The 22572-nt window shown below is 35.9% G+C and overlaps 1 protein-coding gene across 7 annotated transcripts in view; it reads right to left on the bottom strand.

Moving 5' to 3' along the window:
* The window catches only part of LOC149533587 (uncharacterized), a 189469-nt gene extending 174069 nt beyond the window's left edge, over positions 1-15400 (bottom strand). For 3 of the 7 annotated variants that reach the window (XR_016356673.1, XR_016356674.1, XM_089803070.1), the window contains exons 1-2: positions 13992-15395; positions 1087-1165 (exon numbers count right to left, since the gene is read on the bottom strand). Coding sequence is in view for 3 of the 7 variants with exons in the window: in XM_089803070.1 (XP_089659196.1) it covers positions 1087-1165; positions 13992-14949 (1037 nt within the window). In the remaining 4 variants the exon portion in view is untranslated. Of the gene's footprint in view, positions 1-1086; positions 1166-13991 lie in introns of all 7 variants that reach the window. The other 4 variants (XM_089803068.1, XM_089803069.1, XR_016356672.1 and 1 more) reach the window with 3 other exon arrangements.
* Between the last annotated feature and the right edge of the window lie 7172 nt (positions 15401-22572).

Here is a 22572-nt window from a genome sequence, read left to right as displayed (position 1 = left end):
GCATTAGTAAGATGATCATTTGAGGACAAACTGAAGCTGAGTACTTGATTTAATATATATGTATGTATGTATGTATGTATTTATGTTCGAGAGCTCTCATTTTGTGCATTTGCTGTGCGTTCTATTTAATAAATAGGTGGATCTCTGAATACTTATGGGCTGTCGTGCAGATCATACGGTGCCAACCGTTGCACCTAGTAACCAAGCTGTGGGGTCATCATCAAAGCATTGTTGTATGCAAGAGACTCAGATTGGAGGGAAGCTAGTGGTCATAGGGCTAAAGAAGCAATGTACGGATTTACATGCAATGTCGTAAGTAGACACCATACAGACAATCAAGTCCACCGTACGATAGGTGGGCTGTCCAAGTATCTAGAACGACATACAGCACAATGAACTGACATTTTCAGATCATCTGGACAAGAGCTGGTCACCATTAGCAGTAGCTGGGCATATCGTGTGTGTGCAAACAGAGAAGGCTGTCGTACAGGGGTCTTGTGGACCATATGGAGGTTGAGAAGCTGCATGAACAGGGAGTTTCTGCATAACTGCCTTTGGAACATTACAAACCTTTTACTACGATTTGTTCACTCTTAGCATTAAGTAATTTACTACATAATTAAATACAATCTTAGAGCCATTATAAAACTCTGTTTATTGCATACTATTTACCAAGATTTCAGTGAGATGGTTTTATCATAAACTAAATTGTGCTTCTTTACCTGGACATTTTAGCTAATCCATGTTCCATAAAGTGTTTTTGCCATTTAGATTTTCTCATAATTAACAATGGACATATAAATCTTCACAAGTAGGAAACTTCCTCTGTCAGTCGCTGAAATTGAGCCTAAATCTGAAAAAGGTATAATCATCTCTAGAAATATTATAATAGAACAACCAAATTACAAATTAAAAGACAGGTTCTGCTCTCATCAAAAACATACCAAACTGCAATGTATAACAAATTGAACTTCAGAACAAAAGGCACATAACACTAAAGTAAGAATGTTTGAGTTTACAATGATCTATGATTCTATACCCATTATTATAACACTAAATAATAAAAATGTAAATCTCAATACTTACATTTCCAAAGAATAAGCTGTACAAGTTCTGTTGGTCTGACAAGAGATTTTTTCCAATGACAGAGAAATATCCATAGAACCTGCAATCCACTGTAATCAGTTAGACTTGATGTGAGCCTCCGGATATTCATCAGTATGAGTTCTACTTAGTTATCTCTTTAGAGACAAAGCATGGCATAAATAGTAACAGTAATTAAAGCTAGAGATCAATGCAAACAAAGGCATAGCAACTTAATAAAAGAAAGTTTCATAATATCTGCAAATGTTCTGCAGACTACAATTCATTTCAGTTTTCAACTTTCTTTTATTAATATCAGATTGAAAATACTTCATTCGTTTAGTCATAATTATTGTTTTATTAATATAAGATTGAAAATACTTTGTTGATGAAATCATACCTCCTGCTTGTATAATTCTCCTGCATTTATTTTTTAGACTTGTGGTCAAGGTTTATTTTGGATAAACTCCCAAACGACGCACCATATAAGAACTAAGGTCCACGTATGTAGTTGTTAAGAGATAACAATAAAGACACCAAAAAAAGCATGCAAGATTTTGTTGAGCTAACATACATGATTTTTTTTCTTTTATAATATTATATTGTTTGATGAGCTTGTCTAGCTTAAAAATATTATAGTTGGCTACAAGCGATACTTCAGGCCCTTCCCAGTAATGTATATGTTGATGTGCTCATCAGCTTTTCAGCACAAAAACCAATGATAAATAACAAGTCTAAGTTTAAGCGATTTGACACTTCTATAACAAGTCTAAGTAGATGCTTCAACAAGCCATGTAAAACATTTATTAAAGTGCAGCTAGCAGCTCCTTAAATAGATAACTCTTTACAGTGCAATCTATGCAAAGTTGGTCCAACTAGAAAAGCATTGATTTTTAAATTGTGTTAAATTTTGAAAATGTAGCAAACACCACATTTAACTGGCACAAGGACACATTGTGCAATTATTTCTCTCTTCAATATTTCCCCCAAAAACCCGTGTTCCAGTCTCATGATTGACATTTGGATGTGTTGGATGTATCAGTCCTTGGTGGGACATTTTGGATGTGTTGGGGAGTTGTTAAGCATTCTTGTATCTGAACTAAAGAAGAGCACTGAGTTAAGTTTCCCCTTTGCTGTGGTGACATTTTCTGAAGGTTAAACTCTTTAATTATGATTCTGATCACATGGAGGTCCAGAAACATGATTCCAATTCCCGTGAGAATTTACACTCACTTGTAACAGTTTAACATATCATCTGCTAGAAGCGAAGATTAACTTCCATTGTTGTTAGTGCCTTGGAAACATTTGCAATTATGTTTGATGTATCAGTTTTATTCTAGAGAGTGTCATACAAATTCTGAAATTGCTTTCAGGGTGGACTGAATAATGTTCCAGTATATGTCATGGGAGGAAGGACGGAGCTGGTAGCTGAGACACAACATTAGATAGGTCTGAGTGATTGTAGTGACTAATGCTACGAAATTGTTATATATATTCCTGAACCCCTAAACCCTAAACCCTATTATTGCATGAATAAATTGGTTAAGTCGGTTCTTTGTGCTTCTATTTGCTGGAAGGATATGATATTGATGGCAAACTTCATTATTCAGCTTTTAAGTACATTATACTGAAAAAAGTGTACAACAAATATTATTAAGCAAACTGTTTGACAAAAGTCCATGAAGTGAAAGAGTGAAGTTTTTTGGCAAAATCAGTCACGTTATTTACATGCTTCAAAAATCCTAAAAAGTTGTTATTTTGATCTTTGTCAGCATTTTAACCTGCTCTTTCCAAGACAACTCAATCTTGAACAAAGTGTGAAGAAATCCTCCCCTAAATTTTGCAGGGGAAGGATCCCTGATCTAATCTACTACTACAATCTAAAACAAATAAACTAAATTGTTACTTGAGCACACTGTATAATTAATCTTCTAGGGATCTGCTTGTAAACACAATGCTGAATACAATCTAGATCTATCTTTTTTTAATCTCAGTGGTTGGAGCAAAAGACTGAAAGTCCTTAATCTCATCATGAGTTTTCTGCTATGCAACTAAAAAACAATTTTATCTTACTAGTTAGGCAGACATCAGCAAGATTTGTATTTAAAAATATTGTATTTGAACAAAGGAAATAAAATCAATGACACCAATATATTAATAGAGACTGAGAGGTCAATTTATACAAGAGGCTAAACAATGTTTCCTTAGGAAACAATCGTAAAAAAATAGAAACATTCTATTCTAGAAACAGAAAACTAAATATTAGAAACACTGTAATATTTACAGAAGATTACAATAGATAAACATTAGAAACTAAACGAAGATAATAGAAACTATCTATTATCGTAATACTCTCCCTTAATGGTTAAATTTAGAGCACAAAGCTGTCAAAAAACATAAAAAGGCAGATTTTGTCTACTCAAGGGGCTCCGCACTATTTGCTTTGGGTTGTGAACCAAATTGCTTAGATAGGGCAGCTAAGTTTTTTCGACATTCAACCTTCATGTGCCCATACTTGTGGCAATAGTTGCATTGAATGTTCTTTTTCCAAGAGCCTTCTGAGTCTAGAGCAGAGGATGTCTGTTGAGAAGACTATTGATGGTTCTTTGGATAATGCTCCAAAACAAACCGCAAAAAACCATGATTTTTTAAAGAAAATCGAAAAAACCCAACATGATTTTTGAGATGACGATTACAAACCCACAAAGGAATCCCACACAACTTTGCAAATTACAGAATTAGAAATTTTGAAGGGAAAAATTATAGAAACCCATAAGAAAAAAAATATGAAAACCCATCAGAATTTTTTTTTTTTGAGGAAAAAAATAATGAAAACCCACCAAAATTTTTAAGGTAGGCAAAACACGAGACTTTACATGGTAAAGCAGCACATGCAAACAACATGCAAGTAAATGCAATCCTCAAAAAGTAGAGACCTGAAATTTTTGAAGGGTGACCCAGAAGAGAGCTCAAAAAATCCAAAAAGAATGTTGTCGATTTCTGGATTAGTCGGGTCAAAAATTGAGGCACAAAAATCGAGGCATCAAAAAAATCTGATGCCAACCCAATTAAGCTGTCAAAAAACTCACAAAGAATCTACAATTAAAAAGATAATCCGAACTTAAAAATTACAATTTTGAACAAAAGCGACCCTACTGCAAAAAACCACAAAAAATGGCAAAATGTGCATAAAAAATAGATGGAGCTGGACAGAAATAGGTTGCAGAACTGAACCAAAAGTTGGTGGATTCAAATCTCTTAGAACAAAAATCCTAGTCGAATTATAGAGAGAGTTGGAAGCAAATATGCATGTAAATAATTTCGAAAATAAAAGGCAAATAATTTCAACCAAGACATTATAATTATTTTCAAAGAAGTTTAGAGTATTAGCTCTAATGCCATATTACAAAGTAATTGAAAAATATTTGCTTGATATTAACAAAGACCGAGAGGTCAATTTATACAAGAGGTTGAACGATGTTGCCTTGGGAAACAATTGTAAAGATTAGAAACATTCTATTCTAGAAACAGAAAACTAAATATTAGAAACATTCTAATATTTATAGAAGATTACAATAGATAACCATTAGAAACCAAACAGAGATAATAGAAACTATCTATTATCATAATATAACCTAGAAGTATACATAGCTACTCCAAAGGATAGTGGATAAACATTATGCAAGGTTAAACACAGATCTTCTTTATTGGTAATTTGAGAAACTCTCATACCTAAAACACAATAATCTAATTTCTCAACTTGAACTTCCTTAGTAGATTAATTTTACTATCCTTGTCTGGTATAACCAGACAAACATTGAAACATAAGCATACATAGCAGATGCTCTAACTCATCAACTTAACTTAGAAATATCGAGGTAAGTGTCCCACAAAACCTCTGTTATTAATATTAATTTGGTGCATAACATCATACTCATTATAGTACTGAATTAGAAGAACATATCAAATCAAAATAATTTAACATAGAAAAATTGCAACATGAACTAGAACCATTGAACATTCAACATAGTAACATATTACATACCCAATAGTAACATTCAAGAATCAAAACTCAAATAGAAATTCAAGTACCCATCCTAGAAATCTCAGGGACAAGTACTTCAAGGTTTGGGAGAAGGGTGCAAGTCCTTGCGTTACACTCCTGAAACCCCATCAAAAATCTGTAACAATCAGTATAGAAAACCCACCCATAAAGGTCAATCATGCTTTTAAAAATAGCTTTTCCATAACATAAGCCAGGCTTTGCAAAGGTGGCACCATTCTTTTGAGCATTATTTTAAATCTCAAATTGGATGATTGACTCAACCAACAGTTTGATCACAATATGTTGACTATGCTCTACCTTAAGTGTCAAGAAAGGATTTCAAACTATTCTTCAATTATCCTACTCTTTTCTTTGCTCCTACAGAAGAAAATTGTTGTAAATGAATGAGACATGATAGATAACCCTAGGGCCCAAGTCACCAAAGACTCGTTGCTAAAGACCAAGTCTCTCGTACTTGGAAAAATCAAGTATGTCGCAATTGATTTTTTCTCTAGGTCGGCCTAGATCATGAAAATCCCTTTTCTTGCTTAAAAATGTTTTTAAAAATTTTGTATGCATACCAATGTTGTTACTAACGCTCTTTTGTCTTGTCTGAAGCCCTAGTTATCTAAGGAACCTCATACTCATGTTTCTTAAAAACAATGGTTAAATGCTTAATTTATTGCTCTACATGTCTTCATATAAATGTAAATCCTCCATGAGAAGATACTGTAAAAATGGAAATGGAGATCAACTGATGACTGACAAGCATTGCGAATCTAGGATATGGCTAAGAAATAACTAAAATAGAAAGGAAACAAAAGAGATGTGGACCATAAATAAAGGGGAAAGCAGCAATAGTCAACTATTGTAATAATTCTTCAAGGTGAAGTATTTATAAATAGAGTCAATGTGCAATTTTTGACCTAGCCTTGTGCATTGAAATTGACATCTTATCCTCTTCTGATGACTAAATCTCCACCAATCCCTCATGAGTACCTTTCATGTCTGTTGACTTACCATTTAAATCAATGATGACGGTTTCCTAAAAGTAACATATTCCCGAGGGTTATGGTGGTGTCGTTTCTGTTGCTTTCATTGAATGAATGAAGAATGAAGAATTTTGGTGGCATCCATGAGACCAAACAATCTAAGGGACTGTGGGATCATAACCTTAAACTAACTCCGAATTCTTCTCCAAGTCTAACTTCCTGCAATATAACCTGACGATCAAACTAGTGGTTTCATTGATCTTATCCTCTCCAAACAAGTTGTGCATGTTGTCCACCCTCGAACTAGTTCTGTATGGAGCCCTAATGTCTTCATAAGCTTAGCACTCTCTAACAAAGTGTCATTCAATCTCAACCACACCAGTCTCACGAAACTTGCAAATCCTTTCTTCCCACTCCTCTTCGAGCCTTTTCCACCTACCTGTCTCGCATATAAGTAGGGTGTTTTTTAGTTGTAAATATTCGTAATTTTGCGAATTTTAGAAATTTTTTGCTAGTAATTTGGCTAATATTTTAAGATTTAATGCAACCTAAATCGCCATATTTTTATTAAGTTTAGTTCTAAACTATTTAAAATCGCTAAATAATTTATTTTATTAAAAAAATTAAACTCAAAGATTTGCCACAATATTCGATACATGATTAGATTTGACTCACCAGAATATTATATATTATCAAAGAAATTAAAATTAATTCACCAATAATTATCATAATTATTAGTTACTTTAGGGATATATTACCAATATTTAGTTTTCACTACTGATTTAAAATATAATGTAATTATCCTCATAATTTCCATGAGATAAAACATGTTCAATTTTGATTTGTAATATTCCATAACGATTAGCAAACTTCCTATTATTATTGAGATTCACTAATATGTTCTACTCAAAAATTATGGTTCCATAATAATCGCCAATGTAATAAATACTTAAAATTAAATAATTGAGAGATTCACCGATAAAAATACTTTAGTTTTTCAAAATAATGAAAGATTCGCCAATTAATTTATATATTTTTCTGGAGGGGGGTTTCTTAAAGTTTACCCTACATATAAGATGATGGGAACTCGTCTTCAACTAAGCCGCTAACAATCTAGCTTTCCCTTTAATAGCTGCCCCTAGGTAAGCCTTATTTGATTTAATGTTTTTATTGTGTTGATATATGACTTTCATACACAAGTAAAGCAATGAAACTAACCACTTCCTTGGTTACTACATATATGTTTTCTTAGGTATACATCAAACGAAAATCTCAAATTCAAGCTTGTGGCACCAACCAAAGATGATGTCTGTATGAAATAAAGGCATGTTTGGTGAGGCACAAATGAAAATAATCAGCAAAGAACATACAGAAGTCAATTGACTTCCTAATGCATAGGCTACCTCTTTAAAAGGGTGACAGTGCATGACATAGGAAACTTAGGAAAAGAGCCATCCCAAGAAACTACTAGCACAATGATTCCCTTTTACATGTGTTTCAAACTTGTAAGTATCAAATCTTATCATCTTAGCAATCAGACTATAATTTCCAAGTCATTATATGAGACACTGAATGTCTCTGAAAATAGTGTTTAGATTATTTTAAATATGCAAGAAATTCAAAACCAAAACTGAAAAGGCACTTCCCTTTTTGGGTCCAACTAACCTCTTGACCACTGGGCCAGTATATTGTTTCTTAAATTGTTCTAACAATGCATGAGGTCTCTCGTCACTTGTTTTCCAGATTAACTATAAAACCATTGGTTGCAAGAGATTGGTATTGGGTGCAGAATTGAATGACAACTAATTCTTCCAAATCACGTTCATAGATATGTGGTTGTAAACATAGCAACCTGGGGAGTTTGGTACAGGGATAAGACCCCTATAATTGCAAACCCACATCTTCTCATGACTACATGTAAATGTGATGTGGCCATACCATTAGGCCTATATTACAGTTCTACAATTTGAAAAGTTTTGTATAACAGTTTACAACTATTATTGTCATCTCTTTTATATATTTGCTTTGTTATTCTTGAGAAAACAATTCACAGGAAATAGCAAATAATTTCCAGTTTGTGAATACTTCTATGTTTTCAATCTTGGGCCAACAGTGGTATCAGGGCATTGGAATTAATCTATGTGTGAAGCATCTGAAGACTGGAGCAATTTTACAAGAGCGAAAAAAACTGATTCAGGTGAAATCAATTTTCCTTTTATAAAGATTTCTACAACTTGATTTCTTTGCCAATTTTTGACAAGAAAATTTCAGCAGTTATTTAAATTTGCAATCTGTGCAAATTGTATTTTTTTTTTGGATTCACAATGGGGAAACATGATCTGGAAAAGATAATTGGATAGAATGGCATAGAAAAGTACAAAATACACTCATCTTTAATGATTTATGGTCCAAAATATGTGATGGAAATACTCAGCCTGCATAACCAACTGATGCTAAAGAAAAAGAAATGTGGCTATATAAAAATTCAAAAGCTTTAGCTTTGATAAGGGCTTATGTTAATGGAGACATGTATCGACATATACAAGGATGCACACTTGCTTGGGATGCCCTTCATAATCTAAAAAAATTGTTTGATTCTCATTCATAATTAGAGTTTATTCAATTGCAATTAAAATTATTTAATCTTAAATTGGAAAATGGTGACGTTATGAGTCTAGCTTCTGAATTAGAGCCATAAAACAAGATATTGATGCCACTGGTTAGAAGGTGGATATATATCTCACAGCTTTTATTAAAGCACTTCTTCCAACACATTCCACATGTCTAGAGTCTCTTCAAGCAACCAATTGAAAACCATTACTTTTGATCTATCGATTGAAAGTTAGCTGAGCGTGAGAAAGCATTTGGAAGGAAAATATATACAAATGAAAATATGAGCCTTGCTCATCAAGAGAAACCTGTAAATAAAATCTCTTCAAAAGGTGGTTATAAAGATGAGGGAAACATTGAGGTCAATGGAAGAAAAATGACAATCAAAATGATCGGCAATTTTTATATTGTAAAAGATGTGGTAGAAAAGGTAGTCATGAAGCACATGAATGCAAATGCTTTTGGGATAAGATAGAAAGTTTTAAAGAAAACTCTATTTAGCAAAATGATAAACAAAAGATTATAATGATGATAAACCTTCAGATGACAAAATTTCAGGAGCAGCTCAATGTGCTTTCTATTTCAGAACGTGCATCTAATTCCTCATGGTATGATATTTGGATTTTAGATATTGGAGCCACACAACATATGACATTCCGGAGTGATTACTTTGAAGAGTTTAATAAAAGTGATTGTGGTTCAATTTACTAAAAAGATAAATCAAGTCTCAAACCTGTTGGAAAAGCAACTATTAGATTTAAGTTGCCTAATCTTCCAGATTTTGTGCTTCATGATGTTTTATTTATTCCTCAATTACAATGCAATTTATTGTCTCTAGTATTGATTCGACAACAAGGGTACCCTATCCTATTAAAAGATGGCCAAGTTGTTGTAGAAAAGCAATATAACAATCATATTGTATTGACTGGATGTAAGGATGGAAGGTTATTAAAATTAAATGGCACTTTTGCTAAACAATTTGCATATCTTATCAAGGAAGGTAGTCTATCTGCTACTATGTTATGGCATGCAAGATTTGGGCATATTTGCTATGATAAGAATCATATTATGAAAAAGAATGGTGTTGATGGCTTGTCTGTTTTGCCTAAATTAATTGAGAAATATGAAACATGTTTTCTTGTCAAGCAACATAGAAATTCTTTCCCTTGGTCCACTTGGAGAGCACAAAGAAGATTGCAGCTTATCCATTCTTATTTATGTGGGCCTTTACCAGAAACTTTGGTGGGAGGATCTGTTTAAAATACTAAGAGGGGGGGGGGAATCAATATTCAACAAACGTTAGCCCAAAATTGGATATTATTAATTACTTTATAACTTGCATATGAAAGTAAACTAATTATGCAAAACAGTAAACACAACCAAGCAATAAGAGACTCATAACATCATATTTTGTTAACTAGGGAAACCCTGGCCAAGGGAAAACCCCAGTAGGGATGGTACCCACAAAATTATCCACTAATCAAAAGTATCTAGTTAAAGATATTGTCCCACTTAGGAGTCTATTACATCCGTATAATGTCTCGGTCCTTGTTAGAGGACTTAAGCCTTGTTAGAAGCCTCAACCCTATTAGGAGTTGTTATATAGAAATACAAAATATATTCAAGATGAGCCCATTGCCCAAACATGCAATATACAATGAAGTTCCTTAATATAAAAAGAAAGATACAGAAACCTCTTTCACACTGCTGTTGATATCTTCACTATCTAATATTTGCCTTTTGCTGCTCTGTGCAAAACTTTGTCTCCGTTTGCATACCTCTAATCATACATCAGAATTTGCATATTGCATTTCACATATACATCACTTGTTCATCACATCAACTTCGCATTTCCAAACTTTCTTTTATACCTTTTCAATTACAATATTGTTTCCAAGTCGGCCTTCATGCGTTTTACGTACTTTACAAAATACATTATTATAAGTCGCCGACTTAGGGTTAACATCTAGGATGTTTTCCCCAATTAGTCAAATAATTATTTCTTAAACAAAATAATTTCTTAACCCAAAATACCCATTTCTCTGTTAGGCTATGTTTTGCCTTTATACTTTCGTAACTAGTAATCTGCTCATAACTTTGTCCGTACACTCAATACTGACTTGTGCTCTGGCATACGTCATCATAGTAGTTCGTACTATCTTCCTTTAAGTGTGCACGTGCCAATATAACTTCTGTGAAGTTCGCCAGCCAAAACTCTATCTATGTTGTTAGATAATTTGTATGAAACTTAGACAATTTTCTAAGTATGAATGTCATAGCTTAATCAACAAAGTTTGCCATCTTCGTACTGAAGATATGTTGCCATAAATGACAACATCTAATGTCTTCCTTAGCCAAATTGCCTACAGGATCTTAGTATTTTATGTTGTTCATTGATGATTATAGTCGTATCACTTGGATTTATTTCTTGCAGCAAAAATCAGAAGCTTTTGAAACTTTTAAAGATTTTGTGTTGTGATTGAAAATCAAGCTCAATCTCAAATTGGTACTCTTCGAACAAACAATGTAAGGGAATTTACTTATGGGATTCGATATCACCTAACTGTACCAAGTACTCATACTCAACAAAATGGAGTTGTTGAATGAATGAATAGAACCATCATGAATATGGTTAGAGAAATGTTATATTTTAAAGGAATCAAGTTTCATTTTGGGGCTGAAGCAACAAGAACTGCAGTTTATCTTCGTAATAGATCTCCATCATCAGCACTTCACTAGGCAATTTCATATGTCTGGTTTGGTTATCCTCTTTCTATTCAACATCTTAGAATTTTTGGGTCCACTTGCTGTGCTTTAATTCCTAAGGACAGAATAAGTAAGTTGCATCATCACAGTTTTATAATGTATTTTTCTTGGATATTCTAAATACTCTAAAGCATATAGGTTCTATGATGAAGCTAATAAAAAATTCATCATTACATGTGATGTTGTATTTTGTGAAACTTCTAAAGGTGCTGAAAATATTTGATGTCAATTACAACAACTTGATAAACATTCAAAATCTTCTCCTTGGATAGAAAAACTCTGTGAACTTATACATTCTGAGGGGAACCCAACTTATTTAGCCTCACGTTTAATGAATCCACATGTGAAATCTATACCTCAAACTGAAGCTGATCCATCTATGAATAAGCAAGAAGAAACTTCCTCAAATGATGAGCATGAGATTTCAGAACCATTGGCCACTACTGAAACATCTTTTGTGCAGCCAAAATCTTCTCATAAGTGGGCAAAACAAGTCCCAACAAAATTTGAAAGATTTAAGACCTGATGAAATACGTAAAACAGGTACAAGAAGTTCTCACAAGGCAAGGCTACAGGCTCAATCCAATGTTGTAGATTACCTAGAGCTTGTTGATGAGCTCAATCACATAAGTGACCATGAACCAACTTCCTATAATGAAGCTAAAAATATTGCTGTTTGGAGGCAAGCTATGCAGGATGAGTATGATGCACTTTTTATAAATGACACATGGGAGTGGATTGATCCACCACTTGGTTGTAAGCCTATTGGCTGCAAGTGGATTTTTAAAAATAAATATAAAGCAGATGGTACACTTGAAAAACACAAAGCTTGACTTGTTGCTAAAGGATATGCTCAAAAAGAGGGAACAGACTTTGATGAAGCGTTTGCACCTACAGAAAAATGGACCACCATTTGTGCTTTGTTGAGCCTTGCAACCAAAATGGGTGGACAATTCACCAAATGGACATCAAAACTCCATTCTTCAATGGTGGTCTTAAAGAAATAGTCTATATGACTCAACTTGAAAGGTATGCAGTTAATGGGAAAGAACATCAGGTATGCAAGCTTGTCAAATCTTTATATGGTTTGAAACAAGCTCCCCGGGTATGGTATAAAAAACTTACTGAGCATCTCTTGAAGTTGAATTTCAAGCATTTTGAATTTGATGATGCAACACTTTTTGTTAGAAAGATTAATAACATTATTATATCTTGTTGTTTACGTGGATGATCTATCTATCACCGGCAGTGATGAGAATAATATTCAAGATGTGAAAGAACAATTGAAGCAAGGTTTTGATGTGACTGATTTAGGTCATCTTCATTACTATTTAGGTATTAAGATGATTCAAAACCTTAATCTATTTTTATTACCTGGCAAAATATATTGGTGATCTTTTGCAGAAGTTTAGCATGGTTGATTGCAAGCCACTTAGTACTCCCATGAAGCAAAATATCAAACTCATATTAGACGACTCCTTAGCATTGGTTGATGCAACTATATATAGGAAACTTGTTGACAGTTTGATCTATGCAACGGAGTTCTTTCAAGGTTTATGCAGCAACCTAGACAAACTCATTGGTTAGCTGCTAAAAGAATTCTTCAGTATCTACAAGGTACAGATCACTATGGGCTGAAATACTCTAGGACAAAAGAGTTTTCTTGGATTGGTTATTCTGATTCAGATTATGCAGATGATTCAACAGATGACAAATCTACAACTGGGTTTTTTAAACATCCTGAGTCTACTGCAACCTCTTGGAAATCTAAAAAACAATCAGTCTCAGCTGTCTCTTCTTCTGAAGCTGAATATATGGCAGCCTCTGAAGCAACTCGTGAAATTTTATGGCTTAGAAGGATTCTTGAAGGCTTGCATACACCACAGTTTTCATCAACTCCACTCTTCATTGACAATCAATCTGCTATCAAAATGGCTAAAAATCCAGTATTTATTGATCACGCCAAACACATTAACATGAAGTTTCATTTGATTCAGCATCGTGTAAAAGATGGCAGTATACACCTAAAATATTATCCCATATCACATCAGCCAGCATATATTTTTACTAAGGCATTGGGTAGAGAAAAGTTTGAAAAGTTTAGAGGAATGCTTGGTTTAACCCATTCAGATTAAGGGGGGATGTTAATAATTTATCTTCAAGGTTCCTAAGTACTAAATATTCAATTAGGTTTATTTTAGGTTTGCTATTAGTTTTTCGTTCTGGCACTTTGTATAACAGTTTATAACTGTTATTGCGGTCTCTTTTATAAATTTGCTTTCTTATTTTTAAGAAAACAATTCACAGGAAATAACAAATAGTTCAGCTTCTAAATACTTCTATTTTTTCAATCTTAGGACAACAATTTTTTCATATATAGAGAGAGAGAGATTCAACACAATTTTATATGATAACACAAGGAAGTAAAGAGAGCAAACCGGAGAAGCACGGAAATGTGCCTAAAACAATGATTTCTTCAGAGTAAGAAAAATTACCAGAAGTTGCTGCACCGCCACAACAATCAGAATTGTTAGATGTTCCCATCAATGAAAGATGGGCCTGAGAGCTGGAAAGACTGCTTTGCCTGTTTTTTTTGCAACCTGTGTCACCCAAAAACTCTGCCATGGATTCGAACATTTGCATGCGGAAGCTTGCAGGTAATTCTTTAGCCTTGGTTTTTTCCTTCTTAAATCCTTCATCCAGTTCCCAGTAACTTTGTTGTCCTGGCTGCTTGTTCCAATCAACAATCTGCTTGAATGCGGTGAGCAAATTGGACCATTTTCGCTCTATTTCTTTTGGCTGCCGATCTACTCCTACCGTAAGCAACAAGTTCCTGACTTCCATCCACTTCTCATTAGCAGTCTTATAAATATGTCTCCCTTTGTTTCCAGCAGACATCAATTTTAAATGGATATGACCATACGCACGGACAAGAGCATCCATTTCAGCATCCTGCCACAGCTCTGCCCTTTTCTTCTTTCCAGCATGATCCCTTTCATCTTTTTCTTTCCCTTCTCCATCTAAATCTTCTCCTATCTCAGGCTCACTAGCAAGCTCTGCAAAATTACCCCGCCTTGCCACGCCCATCAATTGCCCACCTGCTTCATTAAACTCATGCCCTCTCACAACTGTATACCCTATAGCATTTATTTGCAGTTGCCCAGTTGAATCATAAGGGCGAACCCTAAAAAAGGCATTGTCTTCTTCTCCTGAAATGGATGCTGGCTGTCCAACTAACATGTCATGCTCTTTTGGTACTGAGCTGTTTGCTGAATTTGCCAGGAAATTGTCATCAGGCCCTGTGCATTTCCCACATATTGCTTGTTCAGGTTCACTTTCATAGCTCGTTACTCCCATCCCTCCAGCGGAGCCAGTTTCGATGTCCGACTTCAAATAACCACTAGTTGTAGCATTACAATCTAATTCATTCCACCAATTTGTTTGTTTCGCCATCTTGTCATATCATGATTGACTGGGGTGACAAAATAAATTGATTTGCTCTTAATTATGCCATGAAATTCATAAATACAGGATATAACAAGAAAAGAACTGGATTATCATAACATAAATTTCGGGTAGAATTAGACAGTGCCCATTTTACAGCTGCAACTCCAGTTGAGAAAATTATTGAAAACCCTCACAGAATTACCCAATGGGAATGTGGAACAATAACGATTGGAAAATCAGCACAAATTTTAATTCGCTCAATAAGATAGTTCCGCCTAAATGAGAATTAGATTGCCGTTGCGACGCTGAGACGTTGGGATTGACAAACCAGCGAGAGTGTTTCGAACGTAAAAAACGAGTGTTCTTGGAGTTTATGAGCTGAAAGTTCACGCCATGTTTCTAGTTAACGATATAAAAAAGTTCATCGGACAAATTACATTGGTCAAGAAGATTGTTTTTTATCAAAAATACAGAGAGTATATTTATTATTTGTATAACCGAGAACAGCTTAATATTCTATCGTAAATTGACCATTACCATAAAATCATAGTTTTAATAATATTTTAAATAGATCTTTCTAAAGAAATGTCAAGAAACGGGATGAGTTCTACTAGAGTTTGTATGGTTTGCATCTAGCCCTTTCTGCCTTATTGTCTATCATTCCGCATTTAGTGCAAGAATTTACTTTAGGATATAATGGCCTCGGTCCTCTCTAGCCCAGTCGCTGTTGTAGGTGTTGGAGTTGTTGCTACATGCGAAAATGGCCCTGCCAAGCAAACGCCACCACAAATTCGTGCCCAAGGTATTTCACAAGATAATTAATTCCTCTCCCGACCTGGTTTTGAATATTTATACTTTTGAATCTGCTTGTCAATGGCTAGAAACCTAAACCCTTATTGGGTATTTTGTGGGTCACACTCCATTTGAAAGCACTCTGCATGAATGGGTATCTAAGGCCCGGTCCCCCCAAGAGATTCACCTTGAAGGGATTCAGAACCTCACTAAGGGCTTTTTTTTATTTCTTTTGGTAACCCCTCCCAAGCTGAGAGCATTTTCAACCATGGGTCGTGGACAGTTCGCTCGTCTCTGCTTGTTTTTTAGAGATGGTCTCAAGACTTTTGCGTCTTCAATGACCGCAAACTTAGGGTTCCAGTTTGGGTAGAGTTCCCTAGGCTGCCCATCCCTTGCTGGTCTTTTCTCCCAGAAATTTCTCAAACTGTGGGTAAAGTGATTTGTGTGGAACTGGACAATTTTTTTAATGCCGCCCTCAACGGAGAATCTGTGTTGAGGTCAACCTCTCTAGGGACCTTAAAGAATTCATAGAAATTTAGATTGGTGCTACCACCTTTACCCAGAAGGTGTTTTACCTAAATCTCTTGAATACTTGCTTTCATTGTCAATCTGTTAGCCATAAGATAAAGGATTGTCCTCTTCTTGAGTGCAATTGCTCTTTAGTGCAGGAACCCAAGCCGACTCCGACTGCTAAAAAAGATGAGTGGACAACAGTTGTCAAGAAAGGCAAGGGTGTTGCTAAGCCAAGCCTTGTTTCTCAAGAACCTAGTCATCCTAGCTCCAGTACAGCCCCTCTTTTGCCCACAGCACCAGAGGTTCCCATTGTGTGTCGTCACTTATTTCAAACCCTGCGTCGTAGGGGACAGAACAGTCGAAGGTCTAAGCTGCTTGGGTTCTTGCACCTCAAGCAACTTCTATGATTTCATCTTTGTCTCTCTGTCACTCTCGCAACCCTGAAGGTCGGAATGTAGTTGCTATCTCTAGGGATAAACAAAGAGCCATCACTTTGGGTGACCCCTAGTTTGAATCCTCTGCTTTCTTGCATAACAACTTTTCCTCGCTTGAGGACAAGGAGAATATGCAAGCTAGTTTATAATGAATTTTCTCTCCTAGAATGTGCAGGGGCTAACAGACCTCCCTAGAAAATATTTTGTTCGTGATACTAAGCGTAAAGTTGGCAATATTGATGTTCAGTGCTTGTAATAAGTCAAAGTCTTTGGGTTTCTTCTCAACTCAGCTTGCCGTGTGATATGGTCGAATGGTGTTAGTTTTGCTTTTCAGCATGAAGCTGGTTGAGGTGGTGTAGTCACTCTCCTCTCCCCTTGGCTCTTCCCTTTTGTTATTTCCCATGGTTCTGACCCCGTACAGAGAGTTGTTTGGATTTTGATGTCATTTCAAAATCATTCTTTCGACATTGTCAATATCTATGCCCCTAATGATGTGGTTGAGTCCTCACACTTGTGGAGGTGGCTAGTTGATTCTTTGTCGCCTGCCACCTAGATATTCTACGGAGATTTTAATATGGTTGAGCTGACTCTTTATAAACTGGACCTTCTACCTTTTTGATGGTCAGCTGGAGAGCGAGAAGACTAGTTTTACATGCGAAACAAGTTGGGTCTTTTTTATCCCAATGTTCATCGCTGCTAGACTGATGCATTTGGTACACATGGTCCAACTTTCGAGGGGGAGCTGGTAGGGTCCTTAAAAGGTTGGACCGTGCTATGATTTATGCTCAGTCTTTTTTCTTTTTTTCTCACACGAGTATGCTACCTGTCACTCCACTCCCTAATGTGACTCTTTCGAACCATTTTCCCATCCACTTCTCCATTACTTGGCATTCTGCCCCTCCTCATAATTGTAAAACTCAATTTTACCTTAATACTTCAGTGTTGTCCCATCCGCCCATTACTACTCATATTTACAAACTTGGAACCTTGAACCTAGGCCCCACTCTTCCTTTAGGTGGATTCAATGGTGGAATGACGCCATCACCCATACTGCAAGGTTTCTTCACATTTATGGGAGGCAACTGGCCACTTACCGCAAGAGATCCTATGAGGCCACTACCAAAGATCTTTGTACAACCATCGAAGCTCTTGCCATGAATCGTTTGATACAAATCTCCAGGTTCAGCTTGCCAACCTTCACCACCAAAAGTAGGTTGTAGACAATTATACTACCCGGGGAGCTCAACTCAAAGCCCACCTTCACTGGCTGGAGGTTGGTGATCAAGCTTCTAAGGAATTTTTCAATGCGTTGAGGGCTCGCCACTCTATGGTGGGGATCAAACGCATTCGGGAGGGTCAACACACCTTCTATGAGCTTCCTGACATTCTCCAAGCTTTCATTCGCCACTACGAAAAAGTTTTCATAGTGCAAGGTCCCTCGGTAGCCCCGAGCCAAGCCTTGCAAGCTTGTTTGGCTATCACTCCTAGAAGACTCGCTCTAGAACAATATGCATTCTATGAGCAGAAGCTCACTTTGGAGTTTGAGGAAGTTGTCTTCTCCATGGTGGATGATAAGGCCCCTAGTTGTGATGGCTTCCCTTGTGAATTTTACAAACCATTTTGGGATGAGATTGGACTAGATCTGCATAAGGTTTACCTTGAGGCCTACAATTTTCATTCTCTAAGCAATATTATTAACAAGGGGATTATCAAATTCATACCTAAGTCAGGTGACCTAGAAGACATATGCAATTGGAGGCCTATTACTTTGTTGAATGTCTCCTACAAGATCATTGTCAAGGCTCTCTCTCTCTCTCTCTCTCTCTCTCTCTCTCTCTCTCTCTCTCTCTCTCTCTCTCTCTTAAAATCCGTCATCTTCTTCCTTAGATCATTCACCCTGAACAAATGGGTTTTATCAAATCCTATTATATCTTGGACAATATAATTGTTGTGTCGGAAGGGATGGAGTGGGCTCGACATTCCAAGCAATAGGCCACCTTTCTCAAAATTGAGTTTGCCAAAGCTTATGACTAGATTGAGTGGCCTTTCATCCTTGCAATGCTTTAGGCTCTTGGGTTTGGCCCTACTTTTTTGCAGTTAGTCCAAATGCTTTTTAGCGATGCCTCTACTTGCATCTCCATTAATGGTCGTTAGTCTCAAGTTTTTGGGCTTTATCAATCAATTCGAAAAGGATGCCCACTGTCACCCTCTTTATATGTATTGGCAGTAGAAGGTTTTGGGTATTTGCTCGCAAATGCCATCTCACAAAGGAGGGTTTGGGGTATTTCCCTCCTAGATTCCCCTGATTAGCTTGTGAATGGTCATTTCCCCGACGACTCCTTCCTCACTCTCGTAGAGGATGAAGAGAATGTTGCCTCTACTTTGCAATGTCTTGACACATTTTGTCTTGCTTTAGGGTCTGCTATTTAATGGCACAAAACCCTTTGCTACAGGTAGTCTTCCCTTCCTCGTCCTACTTGGCTTGAACAATATCAATGGAAATGGGTTTAGCATAGGGAAGTCTTTCATTTTCTAGGCATCCCTTTTTCCTTCTAAGCCTCTATTGTAGAGCTCTGGAATGCGGTTCTTGCTAGAATAGAGAAGAAGTTGGAGTATTGGATCACCAAACCTCTCTCCCTTGCAGGAAAATTCCAAATTTGCTCCAAAGTGTTGGTTGCCACCCATGTATACTATTCCTCTTGTTGGGCTCCTTCAAAGGCCTCTTACCTCAAACTTGAGCACCTATTATGTGACTTCCTCTAGGCATCAAACGCTTCTCACCAGGGCTTTCATAGAGTCGCCTGGGATTTTTGTTGTCTTCCCAAAGAAGCTGGTGGCCTAGGCTTGTTGTCCACCCAGAAGAAAGGTACTGATCTATGCCAAATGGGTGATTTGAGTTCTTTCCAGCAATGAAGCCTAGAAGATTTTGTCAAGATATTGCATTTCTTCAGGCTTTCCGATTCACCAGCCAGCCTAGAAGGGGATTGGGTTTCAGACCCTTCTTGTCACCACTAAACCTATCCAGATTCAGGGTACTTTTGTTGCCAAGAGTATTTGGAAAGCTTGGGAAGCAATTAAGCCCTGACTTCGCTGGGTTGGTAATTGGTTCAGAGATGGGCTCTCCATGAACTAGCACAATCTCTTGTGGTCACCATTATTTTCTATCCAAGGTGTTCCCCTGGGTAAGGTGCACAAGGCTAGTGCTCTGTGTTTTTTTTAACATAGCATAAGGACCCCAAAAGATCTTTTCTCCAAAGTTACTATGAGCTTACGGTTGTGGGAGGACATGAAAGTGCAATTCCAGCTCACTTGTCCAGATCGACAGACTTTTGATCTTTTAATTTTTGCGGTGCCTCAGCATTTGTCACATAAGGTGGGCATTCAATCCTCTCACCCTTGGTGGGAAGACTAGAAGTGATATCCAAACACCCTGGTAACCAATTATAAGCTTAGGCTAGGTTACCATTAGCTGGTTCCTCATCTACCCATGGTTGATGTTCTCAACCAACGATGGCATTTGCAATCTTCTCACCGTACTTGGAGTCAGAGGTTTTCCATTGTGTGGCACGCTATTACTGAACCCAAAATTGTGCATTTCGCCTAGTGCATTCTTTTCCAGGGCTTGCCTTTGGGCCCCTGGCTACGACACCTAGGAGTTCCTGACCCCCGTTGCCCTTTATGTGGTCAACTAGAGACTTTTTTGCACATTTTTTGGTTCTATAGACGAGCTCAGTGTTATTGGCGATGGATCCATGATCTCTTTCGCCCCTTTCGCCCAGAACCTTTTTCTTGGCATATGGTTGTTCTCGGTGATAATACTCAAATACCCTTTAAGTACGCCCAGATTTGGCATGCTTTCAAATTGAAGATCTTATTTACCATTCAGAAAGATTGCAATGCAGTTATTTATGCTAACAACACACTTGACATTAATGTGGCTATGTATGCTAAAGCATGTATTTATAACAATGTCATGTTGCAGATTCAAGTACAAATAGATAAAGTGGCCTTGGAGGTGGCTCACTTACAGGAGCTTTTGGCTCATTGGGAAAATGCCCCATGTACAGTAGCTCGTGTTCTGCCGGATTTGGCCTCCGATAACCGTACTCCTCCTCGCAGTCACCATTGAGGACATAACAGTTTGTCTCGCCGCTCGCACACGCCTCACTCTTAGTTGCACCTCTCTCCCAGCAGTGGTGCTTTTGGTCAACACTACTCTTTTGGAGGTTTTGTGGTCGGCACTGCTCTGCCTTGCCTTCCCAGAGGTTTGGTTTGGGGTGGTCCCCAACAGCTCCTCTTGTTGCTCCTACTATCGGTTGGCCCTCTGCACACTCAAACCCCAAGTGGGTGTTTCCTCGACTAGACTTAGCCATTTCTCCTCCCAGGCCTGAGGGAGAGAAAGATGAAGATAATGTTGCTACTACTGATGATGAATGGGCTCCCCCTAAGTCGTCTATGCACCCTACCCTTAGGTGGGGCTCTGATGATAAGGATCCTCCTCCCTCGGCTGGCACTGCACTGGTAACTTGAGGATCTCTATGTTTTCTATTATTTTCTAGAAGTTTTTTTTTTATGAATAGTTGATTTCCGGCCTATGGCCGTATGAACTCACGGAGTGATCATGTTTTCTCCGACCTCTTTTTTTGTGAATATGTAACTTTATTGTATTTTTTTAAAATATAAGAAAGGGAATATTGATATATAAAAAAATGTTGATAAATATCTATTATAACAAATAATTAAAATCTAATTTATTACATCTATAAATATTTTTATTTTCATTATTTTTTGCACTTTCATAACTTTTTTAATATTTGGATTCTTTTTTGCACTTTTTAAAAAAATTTAAATGATTATTTATATCTCTTAAGTTTATAATTTTAACAAATATTTTATGTAATATTTATTAAATTATTCTAAAAAAATACTATATTTATAATAAATATTAAGATTTTGACATGTAGATGGTTGTCAAAGTAAATGTTAACATTAACACACACCTTTCCACTCCACCCATTTTCATATCTTAAATAAATCTATATAAAAAAATTTCAATAGATATTAATAATAATATACTTAAATTTTAATTTATTATACTCAAAAATATTTATATTCCAGTGTATTTATTTTTGTTTTTTTGGGATTGAGTTAAGTATTTTATTTTTATTTCTTAAAAGCTTATAATTTTTGCAAATCGTATAATTTTTATGCGGTGTTTATCAAATAATTTTCAAAAGTATATTATGTTAAAAATAATATTAAAATTTTGACATGCAAATGGTTGTCAAATTTAAACTAAAAAGGTAATTGTTAACATTAACATGCTCATTACATCACACTCCACTCATTCTGTCATTGTAGAATGTGCATTAATTATAACATTAGTAATTCATACCCTTTTCAATACATCCTACTTGTTGCTCACTTTGTAAAGTACACACTTCATTCATATTATCCTAATCTTCAAAGAGCCCCAAATACATTTCAATACATCCTACGTGTTGCTCACTTTGTAAAGTACACACTTCATTCATATTATCATAATCTTCAAAGAGCCCCAAATATTATTAGTCCCATATAGGCGAAGACTTATGTTTTCACTTCATTTTCTACAATTAGTTTGTGTGCTTTTAAAAACATTAAATTATATTTGTAATGTTGTTGAGTTATATTATTTTTATTTCAATTTTTTAAAGACTTTTTCTTTTTTCTAATTGTTTGGTTGTAATTTTTATAGTGATTTTTTTCTTTTTTCTTTTAAAAATTGAATATAATTTATGATATTATTATATTTTTAATGTTCTTGAGTTATCTTTTTTTTTTTTTTTTTTTAAATACTCTTTCTTTTTTCTAATTGGTTGGTTATATTTTTGCTATGGGTTTTTTTTCT

Source organism: Cupressus sempervirens, chromosome 10 (genome assembly GCF_028749045.1).
Source record: "Cupressus sempervirens isolate cs-2001-9-10 chromosome 10, ASM2874904v1, whole genome shotgun sequence".
NCBI lineage: Eukaryota > Viridiplantae > Streptophyta > Pinopsida > Cupressales > Cupressaceae > Cupressus > Cupressus sempervirens.
Note: the sequence above shows the minus strand (reverse complement) of the source record. Positions and strands in the feature narration are given on the sequence as shown.